The 11,783-nt window shown below is 36.0% G+C and overlaps 1 protein-coding gene across 1 annotated transcript in view; it reads left to right on the top strand.

The window, feature by feature from the left end:
• slc16a7 (solute carrier family 16 member 7) overlaps positions 1-2,081 on the top strand; it is a 3,590-nt gene extending 1,509 nt beyond the window's left edge. The window contains exons 3-4 of the mRNA XM_014010868.1: positions 901-1,758; positions 1,843-2,081. Coding sequence (XP_013866322.1) covers positions 901-1,758; positions 1,843-2,081 — 1,097 coding nt within the window. The remainder of the gene's footprint in view (positions 1-900; positions 1,759-1,842) is intronic.
• Positions 2,082-11,783: the final 9,702 nt, after the last annotated feature.

The following is an 11,783-nucleotide window of genomic DNA, read 5'->3' as shown; positions in this document are numbered from 1 at the left end:
GTGTGTGTGTGTGTGTGTGTGTGTGTGTGTGTGTGTGTGTGTGTGTGTGTGTGTGTAAATGGTATGAATTTCTTTTCAGTACATCTGTCTGACCAAAATCACTTTGTCAACACAAACAAATCAGCTAGAGTTAAAGTTTTTTTTTTTCTAAGTAAGGAGGTATCACTCATTGTGAGTCATGTTCATGCCAGTACTGGTCCATTGCTTCACTTTCTATTCTGAGCTAAACAGAACACACCTGACCMTGCTTCAGCAGGACTATTTCACATTAACTTATCAGGCTTATTATGCAGGTCTGACAAACTGATATTATGTACGTAACATGTGTTACCAGATTGAAGGAATTGCATAAAACTAATTTCAGAACAGCAGTTTGGRTGATAAAAGATTCATTCTATTATCTATAATGCTCTTATTTTGCAACAAATGTGTACAGTATTGTGTTGCATTCTTATAGCCCGAAATAAGATTTAAAAAATAACTATGGTCATAATAAATACTTCAGACAGAAATGTTGCATTTTAAATCATGAATGTGACACAATTTTATATAGAGACAGTGTAGCATGCACAGTCATACACAGTTTACAGCTGAAAAAAAAAGACAGAAAAAGAAATCAAAGGCACATTTACAAAGGTTTTTTAAACTTCAACTTGAAGGATAACAATATCACACAATATACAGTATCTAATTTACAGAAACCTTTATATGTATATTTTTCACCATATGGTAACTTCTTTCAGCTGATTTAACTAAGTCACCTGTGAAGCTTTTCTGCATGTGCACTTTGTAGTCAGTATAACGGGTGATTCAATGTAAGCATTGTAGTCAGTTTGCAACAAACTTTTAGATCTCAAACAAAACATGCCAATTAACTGTATGATGGTGTTATTTCTGCAGGTTTTGGTCTTGCCTTCAACCTGCAGCCGGCCCTGACAATCATTGGCACTTACTTCCAGGTCAAAAGGCCACTGGCAATTGGACTTGCTATGACAGGAAGCCCCGTTGTTCTTTCCACTCTCGCTCCTCTCAATCAGTTCTTCTTTGACTCCTTCGGTTGGAGAGGAAGCTTCCTGGTTCTGGGAGCCATTGTTTTGAACTGCTGTGTAGCTGGTGCCCTAATGAGACCGGTCAACAAACGGGTCCAAGTCAAACCCAGTGATGGATCGCCGAGGTGTGAAGTGGCCAGGGAAGCTGCTGCTGCGGGCGTTAGCACGCCGTCAGCTGATCCTCCACCTGAAGATGGTCCAACTGAGAGCAAATGTCCCAGCTACATCTACAGATACATAGACCTCTCACTTTTCAGGCACAGAGGTTTTCTCATTTACCTCGTTGGAAGCGTAGTGATGTTTTTTGGCTTTTTTGCACCAGTGGTGTTTCTGGCTCCGTATGCTAAACATCAAGGGACCGATGAATACTCAGCAGCTCTCCTGCTCTCTATTTTTGCTCTGGCAGATATGTTTATAAGACCTGTAACCGGCATTATAGGCAGCAGCAAATGGGTCAGGCCAAGAATTCAATATTTTTTCAGCTTTGCCGTTTCATACAACGGAGTGTGCCAGCTGCTGTGCCCACTGGCATCTGGATATGAGGGTTTAGTCGTGTATGCTGTCTTTTATGGTTTGGCATTCGGGATCCTTTCAGCTCTGCTTTTTGAAGCTCTGATGGACTTAGTTGGAGCTCATCGCTTCTCCAGCGCTGTTGGACTAGTCACCATTATCGAGTGTGGACCAGTGCTTCTTGGACCCCCAATTTCAGGTTAGTGAAGTTGTATCTCTAACCTTAGACGATGAATATGATTCAAAATCGTTGAAAACTTAATGTTGATCTTCTCTTTTTTAGGAGCTCTGGTTGATGCTTTTGGTGACTACAGATACATGTACTACGTGTGTGGCATGTTTCTGCTGGCGCCCGGCGTATTTCTCTTCATCATGCATTATTACAACTACAAGAAGCTGGATGAAGAGCAACGGCAGAGTCTGTCATTGGAGATCAGGGCTTCTGAAGAGGCACTGAAACTTCGAATAAACCAGGAGGTTGAAACAATGAAATGCAAATATGAACTTGAAGCAGCTGACTGAGTTTGTCTGACCAGTTTTTACATCTCTATATTCATATCTGTTAAAAATTATTTTATATTTTTGATCTATGTGAAAACAGTAAATTCAGTGGCCCACAAATCACCTGGAACAGATCAGGGCCATTGTTTTCCTGCTTTGATGAGACCTTTTTTTTTATTTGAGTGGATGAAAAAAAAAGGATTGAAGGGCAATACAAAGGTGTTTGTTAGCATGTTACCACTAGATGGCAATGAACCCTACTATGTAAGAAAAGTGTAACATACAATAACTCTTAAATTAAGTTGCACCATTTTTATGTCTTTACAGACTCATTCAGCTGAATAGCCTCTCAGTTAACAGTGAAAATGCAGAGTTCCTTGATTCTACAGCTCCTCTCATTCTGCCCATAAATTCCGATCTCACTGTTAGAGAAGCACTAAATTTATTTTTTTTTGTTCTTCGTGTTCTCGTCTGCAGTAAAATACATTTTTAGTGTCACGGGGATCAGTAAAAGCTGTTTTACTGCAGCCCTGCTTTGGTAAAGTCAAATAAATTCACTACAAAGTTTTTGTATATGATTTAAATATGAGTAGAAAACTCTGAATTTCATAAGAAGAGCCATTTGCATTTGTGGCTGAACTGTTAAAATGCTTTACTTAGCCTTACTGACATGAAAACTATTGTGCATAATACAGATTGACCACTGCTGCAGGACTGACCTCCAGAGATTCTGCTATTAAAAAAAGAGTTTTGTATCTTTAATGAGTACTAATGTGTACAGTAAATTGCTATTATGTGAACTAAAAAGTAGATAAAAAAAATTGGACTTATCTGCTGCACTAAAGAAATTCCCTGCCAGTTCACCTTCTCTTTACAGGTCAAACTTAACACATTATGATTGTTTCCCCTGCATACACAGAGCAGGATTCAGGCTGCTGAAAACACAAAGCTATCATTACAGATATTTGCTTAAACAGTCCATCTGTATCACGTCCCTGCAAGGTTCATATCGACTCTCTTCTCAGATGGACGAAGGCTTCTCCCACGAGTGAATCAATATGCTTCGTTATACCCCCAGATAACTTTGCAAATCCCTGCTTCACGRGTGGTTGCTCTTCTTTTTGTTTCAACTAAACATCACTGATTCAAGATTGACCCAAGTTGGATGAATTTAGCACCGTGGGTAAACCTCTGTCAAGTACGAATACCTGTTTGGTTTAATGTTGCTCACATTTAGAGAGGAGCACCCTGTAATTCTGTTAATGCAAGCATCTTAATTATTAAAAGGTGAAAGGTGGGCCAGAACATTTTTAATTGCCTGTTATCAAAGTTTCTCATGAACCACTGGGCAAATTTTAATGAAACTGGCTGGAAATAATCACTGATGAAATCTACGACCACCTGATTCAAGATGGCTGCCTCAGCTAACTGTGCTAAAAAAAAAAGGGCAAAATAACTATAACTCTGTAAATTTTACAAATACTGAGCTGAGGTTTGGTGGCGTAGTAGCCAAGATTGATTCTCAGTACATAGTTTAAGTAAAACAATGCACTTGCTGTTTAAAACTTTGTGAGTATTTACATGCAGTTAACCCTGCTGGTCACTTAACTAACAGACAGGAAGGATTTTAAAGAAACTCCCAGGAAATAATCATTAAATCTAGAACTGATTAACTTTTAATCATTCCAGCTGCAGAAAGCTTTAATCAACATAAGCAAAATCAACAATGTCTACAACTTACTTTTTCAAATACTGAACTAAAATTTGATGTGGTGGTAGTTGAGGCTCAGTCATAACACACAGTGTAAACTTGTACTATTCCAAGGTTTAATCAGAAGGTAAACAACTCGGTCATTTCTCAAAATTTTAGTCTYAAACTCTGGTGGCCAGTATGTGTTCACTCAAGAAATAATGGGCTTTTAATTTTATGTAAGCTTTCATTTTTTTTCAGTGATGGGTTATTAATAAGTGATTGTTACAACCCACTGTAACCCATCATTGTCAACRTTTAACACAAATCACTTTTCTTTTTATTATATGAAGTAATGTGCACATTTACAATATATAACTTAAAAATATAAATAAAGATTTCTGAATTCAAATTTCACACTTTGAATTATCTGACTGCAATTTTTCATTTAGATACATCTGACAAGAAAATTGTGCCTGAAGATGAATTTACTATGTCAGCTCACATGCTAAACAGTTTTTTTTTCATCAGAGAAGGTGTTAGTGTAKAAAATGTCAAACCACATTCTGCATGTGTTATAACAACATTACTCTGGAAATAAAAAGTTTGGCCTTTTTCAAACTACACATATTGATGACATTTTGGCGCAAGGGGGGCCCTAAACAGCTGAAATTCTAAAAATGTTAAAATATTTRCTTTTTAAAATTGCTAGTTTTATCATTTTCATACCATTTTAGTTGTCAATAGTGAGTGTCTTAGCTGTGACATACAGTAGGTCATAAAGCATATAAAGAAAGAAGCAAAATTTTTGAACAGGATAGACTTATGTTTAGTCAAATGAGAGCCTGATTTAAAAAAAATCAAGCTTAATAAACAACTTCTCCTAAAAAACCACTAACTTCATGAGTTTGTTAGTGCAGCTGTTTTAAAGCAAGAATACTTTTGGTTTGTATTTTTACTAGGGTTTATGCTTCTGTTGCTTTACTCCCACAGTTCAACAACAGATTGCTTAGAGAGTATCAGTAAGTGTTGGTTGTTGCTGTTTGTCTCACAAACTCAAGAAGTATAACAGCTGTGATTTGGCTTCATCTTGTAAATCTAAACAAGACATGAAAGATGCTAAACTGTTGACAAATTATTTACTTTTTTGCACATTATTCTCAGAGTTTTAGCTAAAGTGGAAAAATGTAGCTCTAAAAATGATCCGTACAAGTTAGTATATAATTAAGGTCAGTAAATTGGTTTGGACAACCTCAGCGAGCTCAGAGCACGCAAAACAGTAAAAGGTGAATATTAGTTATTTTAAAGGCTTATAAAAAAAACGGAATAAAAACAGACCAAAACCAAATCAGATTTAAGTGCAGCTCTGGTGATATGCTAGGGGGTACACTTTATTTGATTATCTTACAATGTTTTAATAATTTAACCATCACAATGATCATGTAGCTGGGACTAGTTTGTACCTGACTCTGAGGGATAAATATTTTAATGGGTGCACATTAAGTGAGGATCTTTAATTAGTGACAGCTCCCAAAAGCTTTGTCTCATCTCCAAACTGAACAGCTTGAGTATAATCACTGTGATGAACTGTGACTGATGTCAGTATATCTGACCCTAATTGGCAGCAGGAAGATTGAATCCAGGCAGCTCGTCGTCTAATCCCGATGATATCTGCGACCCCGCTCCCTCCCGCCACGCTGAAACATGTTAAAACCATACTGCTGGTTACAGTGGTCGCACAACAATTTCATCTTCAGCCACACGTGCAGCTGGGATGTTTGTACGGGAGGCAGTGCTACTTTCTGGTTAACTCAACACGTATCCCAATAATCTCTGTTAATCTTCTTTACCCATGGCTGCAGAACTAATCTGTCTACACAATATTTGTCGGCACAGGGAGAGCGATGAATGGCAAAGACTTTCAGAAGCCCCGTGGATGGAGCTATTACTGACACATCACTGGTTGTAAATAAACACTGATAACCAGGGCAGCTAGCATGAGCACACAGGGCATGTTGACATGTTCTAGTAGACAGAGAGGCGCAATCACCGTGGAGCCTTTTAGGTCCCCCCACCCCCCCGCTTCCTCAGACAACAGACACCATGTCCTCTGAGTGTCTGTCACCCGTGATAGGACACAAGATTTACAGGGACCAGTTGGTGAAAACAAACTGCTCTCTATACTTTTCATCATCAATCACGTCTTTCAAACAGCCTTTGAAACTTTACTTATTACAGATTATGGATAATTAGGCCATGGTTTCATAGAAAGTTACTTTCAATACAAGCACAATGTGAAGAACAGTAAAAGCCATTCAATTAGCTGGGGCATTATAAAAAATAACTGTTAAAATACCTGTGTTGTACGGAGCCCCTCTAGTGACATTGGATGAAAAAAATGTGTGGCCACAACATTGTTAATGCATGGCCACAAGATATTGCAGTTATTTCCATACAGACTGTTGATTGTTTACATGGACAAGTTTGAATTAATTTTTATTTTTATTTTAACACAGGACTGGATGACATACTTCTGTCACTTTCGGGTTGGCAAGTTATTTTTAGCATTATATGTTGCAGCTTTAAAACACAGGTGACGACTAGAGTTGTCTTCGTCTAAAAAGATTTATTTTCTTTTTTAGCTCAAAATGGGCTTCTTTTTCACCCTGTGCCCACTGTAGAAGAAGTTGGAGTTACGTTATGTTATTTTACGGAACACAGTAACAAAAACAACACACACTTCGGGCATTTAGTGTCATCTCATGAATACTAGTATGTAAAATTAACCATTTAGGTTAACTCTTTGGATTAAACATACACCAAAAAATAAAATAAAAAGTGTGAGCTGCCTTTGAACAGTTAAACAGATTAAAAAAACAGCATAATAATGATTTATAATCTGACTCTAAAGATGTATTTCTCACAAAGAGACACTGCTCAAAATGATGTCCACAAGTTTGTAGCCACACATACACTAACGCTTGGCCACAGGTTATTGAATTTTTTTGGCACTGTAGAGTTAAAAACACATCGTGGCCACACATTAACTAATGCGTGGTGACAATTATTATATTATGGCCACACTTTAATTTTTAAAAATCCAGTGGTGTTTGTAGAATTTGAACTCCCTGCCGGAGTCAACTCTCCATGACTAAAAAGTTTTTTTTTTCCTGATTAGCTTATTTTGCTAATGATTTTCCCAGAACGTTACCCAACACAGAAAAGCAAGAAAAGAAAATTGATCAAACTACATTTTTGATGTAAAACTGTTCAATTAAATTTACTTCAGTTTATTTATATAGCGCCAAGTCACAACAAACCTGGTCTCAGGGTACTGTACAAAAAATCTAAAGAAGCCAGCAGATTGTGTTGAATCACTTCATCACAGTCTCCCATTTTGAGCAGCACTTTGGCAACAGTGGAAAGGAAAAACTTCCTTTTAACAAGAAGAAACCTTCAGCAATACCAGGCTCAGGACAGGCGGGCATTCGCCTCAAACAGCTGGGTTTGTGGGGGGGGAGACAGAGATAAACACAGCGGACTGGTCCAGGTGTATTTTCCTCTGGAAGAGACGCAAAGAAATCAGAGAAACCATTCTAAAATAAAGCAACTTGTTGGTTTTTAATCAAATTATAGATGGCATCGTTATCATTTTTTAAGTAAAATTGTGAGGTTGTGTCGGCAGAATGAGCCAGGGCGCAGGCAAAATCCAAAAACAAAAGCAAAAAACTTTATTAAATAAACAAGGCTGGCGAGGCAGCTCAAAAACTCCCAGAACGTCTCTGGAAGGAACACGGAGAACACGGAGAACAACCACACTGACTGTGAGAACAGTACAATGATCCAACAGAGAAGTGAAGACAAGACACAGAATATAATGGTGAGCAAACGAGGGACTGATTGGAAACAGCTGTAAACATGAGGATCAGGTGTGCCTGGGAGGAAAACACTAAGGCAGGTATACACAGGGGAAACACAGAAACACTAGATAAACTTTAAAAAAAAAAAGATAAACACAGACAATGACAGTAATATTAAATCTAATTATAATTCTATGAAAAAAATGAGTTTACATCATTATACAAGCGTTAGTTTTTCATGTGGATTTTAATGCCTATAATGTTATACGGTAAATAATTTTTATGTTTTTCAAGAAGAAAACCTCAAAAATATATATATTCATCTGTTTTTTATTACAGAGAAAAAAATGTTAATTCACATTTCAAACACCCTGCCTGCATCAAAATAAATGTAGTATATTAGCTTGTTTTTATATTTGTTCATATTGAAAGAACTAAATAGATGTAAAATGCATACATTCACCAGTGGAAAGTATCTGAGTACACATATTCAGGTAACACAGACAACTTTTGGATCTTGCATTTTCCTCAATTATATTTACAATACATGTTTGATCAGCAGCCCAAACAAAATGAGACTTACTCCACAATTATGTGAAATACAAAGTACACCTCCTGGTAATTAAAGTTTGTGCATGTAGCATCGATCAGGATCGTGTTCCACTGGGTTCTTTGCCACAGGGAATAGAGACAAAAAGACTCAGTTTAAAAATACCAAACACATAGCAATAAAAATAGATTTAAAAATATGCATCCACGGAATGCTCAGGAGAACAAGACAGACCATGACTTCAAAAGGTATTTTCTCCTGTATTGCTGAGCCTGGAACAGGAACGATCTGAAAACCATCCAGTATCAGTTTAAAACGAGAGGTAATAAAATCTGTAAAAGGTAACCGTGCAAGTTAGTCCAATTTATCAATTAAGTCTTAAAACTAAAAGTTGTGAAAACAAAGACAGAAGGTAGTTTACAGGGTTAAATGAAAACACCAGTCTCATATTTGACTCCATAAAAAATGATTTTGATAATAATGAAAAAAGTGTCTGTGCCTGGTCAATAGTAGCCACAAGATAATTACTGACTGAGAATTTAATGCATGAAAAGACAAAACTACAGCAGAGATAATGGACTCTTTTGTTAGCATTAAGCTGTAGAAAATTATTAATCATCTCATGTGTAATTGTGGTGTCATGTTAAACATACTTTCTTCCCCCCAAATTTTCTGCATAAATGATGTTTAATTGAAAATCATCTGCCTTGCTCTGATAAGAAACACCTTTAAAACTCATTACAGTGTACCCAAGGGTATATGCATGCTAAACGCAAAAAAAAAAAAAAAAAACTTGTTTAAAAAAAGACGAGTCTGAACAAAACCTTTTGGCACCCCACTCAGCCGAGGAGCAAACAAGGAGGTATATAACGGCAACTTGAAAAGTCCTGTCATGGAGGCAGGAGGAGAACCAGTTCAGGGCTGACCCAGATATCATCACAGACTGCCTGACTGGTTAACGATACCAAGTTTTCCCGCATCAAGTCACCACAGAACAACATGTTGTTTGGATTCTCCTGGATTTAAAAAGAAGCATAGCATTGGTGTTGTTCGAAGAAAAAGCCAAGTGATGTTTTGAACAGCTGGACTTAGTGCTGAATTCTAATCTTTCTGTGATACATTGTCTCTGTGGGATCAGCTGCTTATACTGCAACTTCCCCAATTTTCACTGTATCGTCATACAGTTATCAGAGTTTTAAATGCAAAACTATGATTATTGTTGCTATTTAACCWGAAATTTCACAATGTTCACTGTACTGTCATGCATTGTCATAATTTGCTGTATTTTATTGCAGAATTCTGGCAACCACAGCTGCTTTTATTTAAAGCTTTAAATACAATACTGAAATGTGTTTTGTAGTAGTATTATCTTTATTTAAACTTATAAACACTTTTATAGATTTTACATTCTATATATATACTGTATATATTCATAGTAATTTATCATAAACAAAAATCAGTTCTCCAGTGTAAAATTTACCATAGTATTTCACTTGAACCTCTTAAAGTATTTGGTCAGGGGTAAGAGTTTCACTTTTTTGGGGTTTATGGTTTTTAGCCTTATTGATAATGTTTATTTATTTTAAATTTATATATTGTATACAGTATACAGAGGTGTCAAGTAACAAAGTACAAATACTTTGTTTCTTTACTTAAGTGGAAATTTTGGTTATTTATATTTTAGTGGAGTAATTATTTTTCAGCCTACTTTTTACTTCTGTTCCTTACATTTTAATTCAATTATCTGTACTTTATACTCCTTACTTTTTAAAAAATGCTAAAGGTATTTCATTTCTATTTAACTTTGGCTTGTTTTTATTCCATCTTTTCATTGTTTGGAAAAAATTAAATAAATAGAAATCTATCCAGATACACGGAGCCCATAGACAGAGTGAAATTGATTGTGTTTGGATGAGAAGTGCAAATATAAACCATTCTGACTTCCTATTGGACTGAACTCACTCCATCACACCCGTATGACACAAATCACATCACATTCCAGCAGGACATACTGTAGTAGATGCATGTAGCAAGATGATCGTGGCTGAAACAATTAGTCCAGTCAGTTAATTCCATTTTTTTCCAACATTAACATTTTAATTTAAAATTATATCATTACTGACTTTAGAAGAAAAATGTGAGGGGGAGATTTTATGCTATAGAACCCTGTGGCACAGCCTAAGCTTTTATCCTTAATGTTTTAAAATCAGTACTTTTATATTTTTAAATTTGTCAAAAGCTTGAGTTCATACATCTACTTCCAAAAACKTAAACCCTACTATCTACTTAAGTAATAAATGTGAACACTTTTGACACCTCTATTGTATAATGCAGGAATTTACATTTAGGCATGTTATTTGGAGCACAAACTTCAAGAAAACTCCTCCAGGCATGTCAATTTTTAAAATCCTACATTTTTCACTGTACTGTGTCGTTTTGTTTATGATGAAATAATAGTTTTGGTGCCTAAACTTTTCCAAACATTGCTGAAGCAAAATGTTCTGTTTCTTAAGGAATGCTCTGTAATTTTAAACTTTTACAAACACAGTTCCTCTAGAAATGTGTCAAACATTAATGTAAGAAAAACATAAAGTCAGAATTGCAGTAGGCGTACAAAATTTTGTGCTTATTTATAGACATTTCAGTCTATCGAAATGCCACTTTAACAAATTTCACTTAGTGAGTTGTGCTTCTAGAATACATAATTAGGAAGCTGTACAAAAGACGGAGTTCTGTTTTCTGCCTTTTTYTTGTCTAAACCAATACTTGAGGGAAATATCTGGCTCCTTATCTGTTGAACACTCCACTGTGTTTATCAGATAACCTCTAACAGCGTCTGTCGGATGCTTGGTGTTGCTGAGCAGGTAATGTTTTTGTTTAACCTCCACTTTAGAAAAAAAGAAAGAAAGAAAAAGCTGCTGCATTGGCTAAATTGGTGCACGATGAAGAAGAAGAGAAAACTAAGCTTTAAGGATGCAGGACAAGCAGCTAAATGAAGCTRAGCTTGAAACAAAAGTCTGTAAAGAGATTTTGAGGATGATTCCATGTTGGTTTTCACTAAAATCAAACACTTTCTTGTTGTCCCAAAACATGCACAGGTCCTTTTATTCTGTGCTAATTTCAAATTCAAGGCATGTTTAATTGTATAGCACATTTTAGCATGTGGTTTACATGATGAAAACATAAAAAGAAGTGCATTACAGTGGAACCAGTTGAACCATAGACTGAAATTAATGATGTTTCAGTTCCTGTTTTAAATAGAACAGTCATGTAGAAGTCGAAACAATCGGGCACAAGTACTTTAGTTTGGGTACTCTCTGACACCATGTTCTTACGGAGTTACAACCTAAACATTACGCAAATAATTTAAAAAACACATTTATTTTATTTAGAACAAGATGTCTCTCATTCCTTATAGACCTACAGCCCCCCTGACTGGTTCAGATCAAATATATAGCATGATATTTATTGATGCAACTTTTAAAAATAAACAACAAATACAAATTTCTTTCAACTTCTATAATTTTCTTAAAGGAGAAACATGCAAAATGCAMTTTTTTAGCCCTTAAATACATTTTGTTGTGTACGTGGAGTGGTTAGGAGAGCTGAAAAGTTTAATTTTG

This window comes from Austrofundulus limnaeus, unplaced genomic scaffold (assembly GCF_001266775.1).
Source record: "Austrofundulus limnaeus strain Quisiro unplaced genomic scaffold, Austrofundulus_limnaeus-1.0 Scaffold75, whole genome shotgun sequence".
Lineage (NCBI taxonomy): Eukaryota > Metazoa > Chordata > Actinopteri > Cyprinodontiformes > Rivulidae > Austrofundulus > Austrofundulus limnaeus.
The sequence above is the reverse complement of the archived record's forward strand: the minus strand, read 5'-3'. Positions and strand labels throughout refer to the sequence as shown.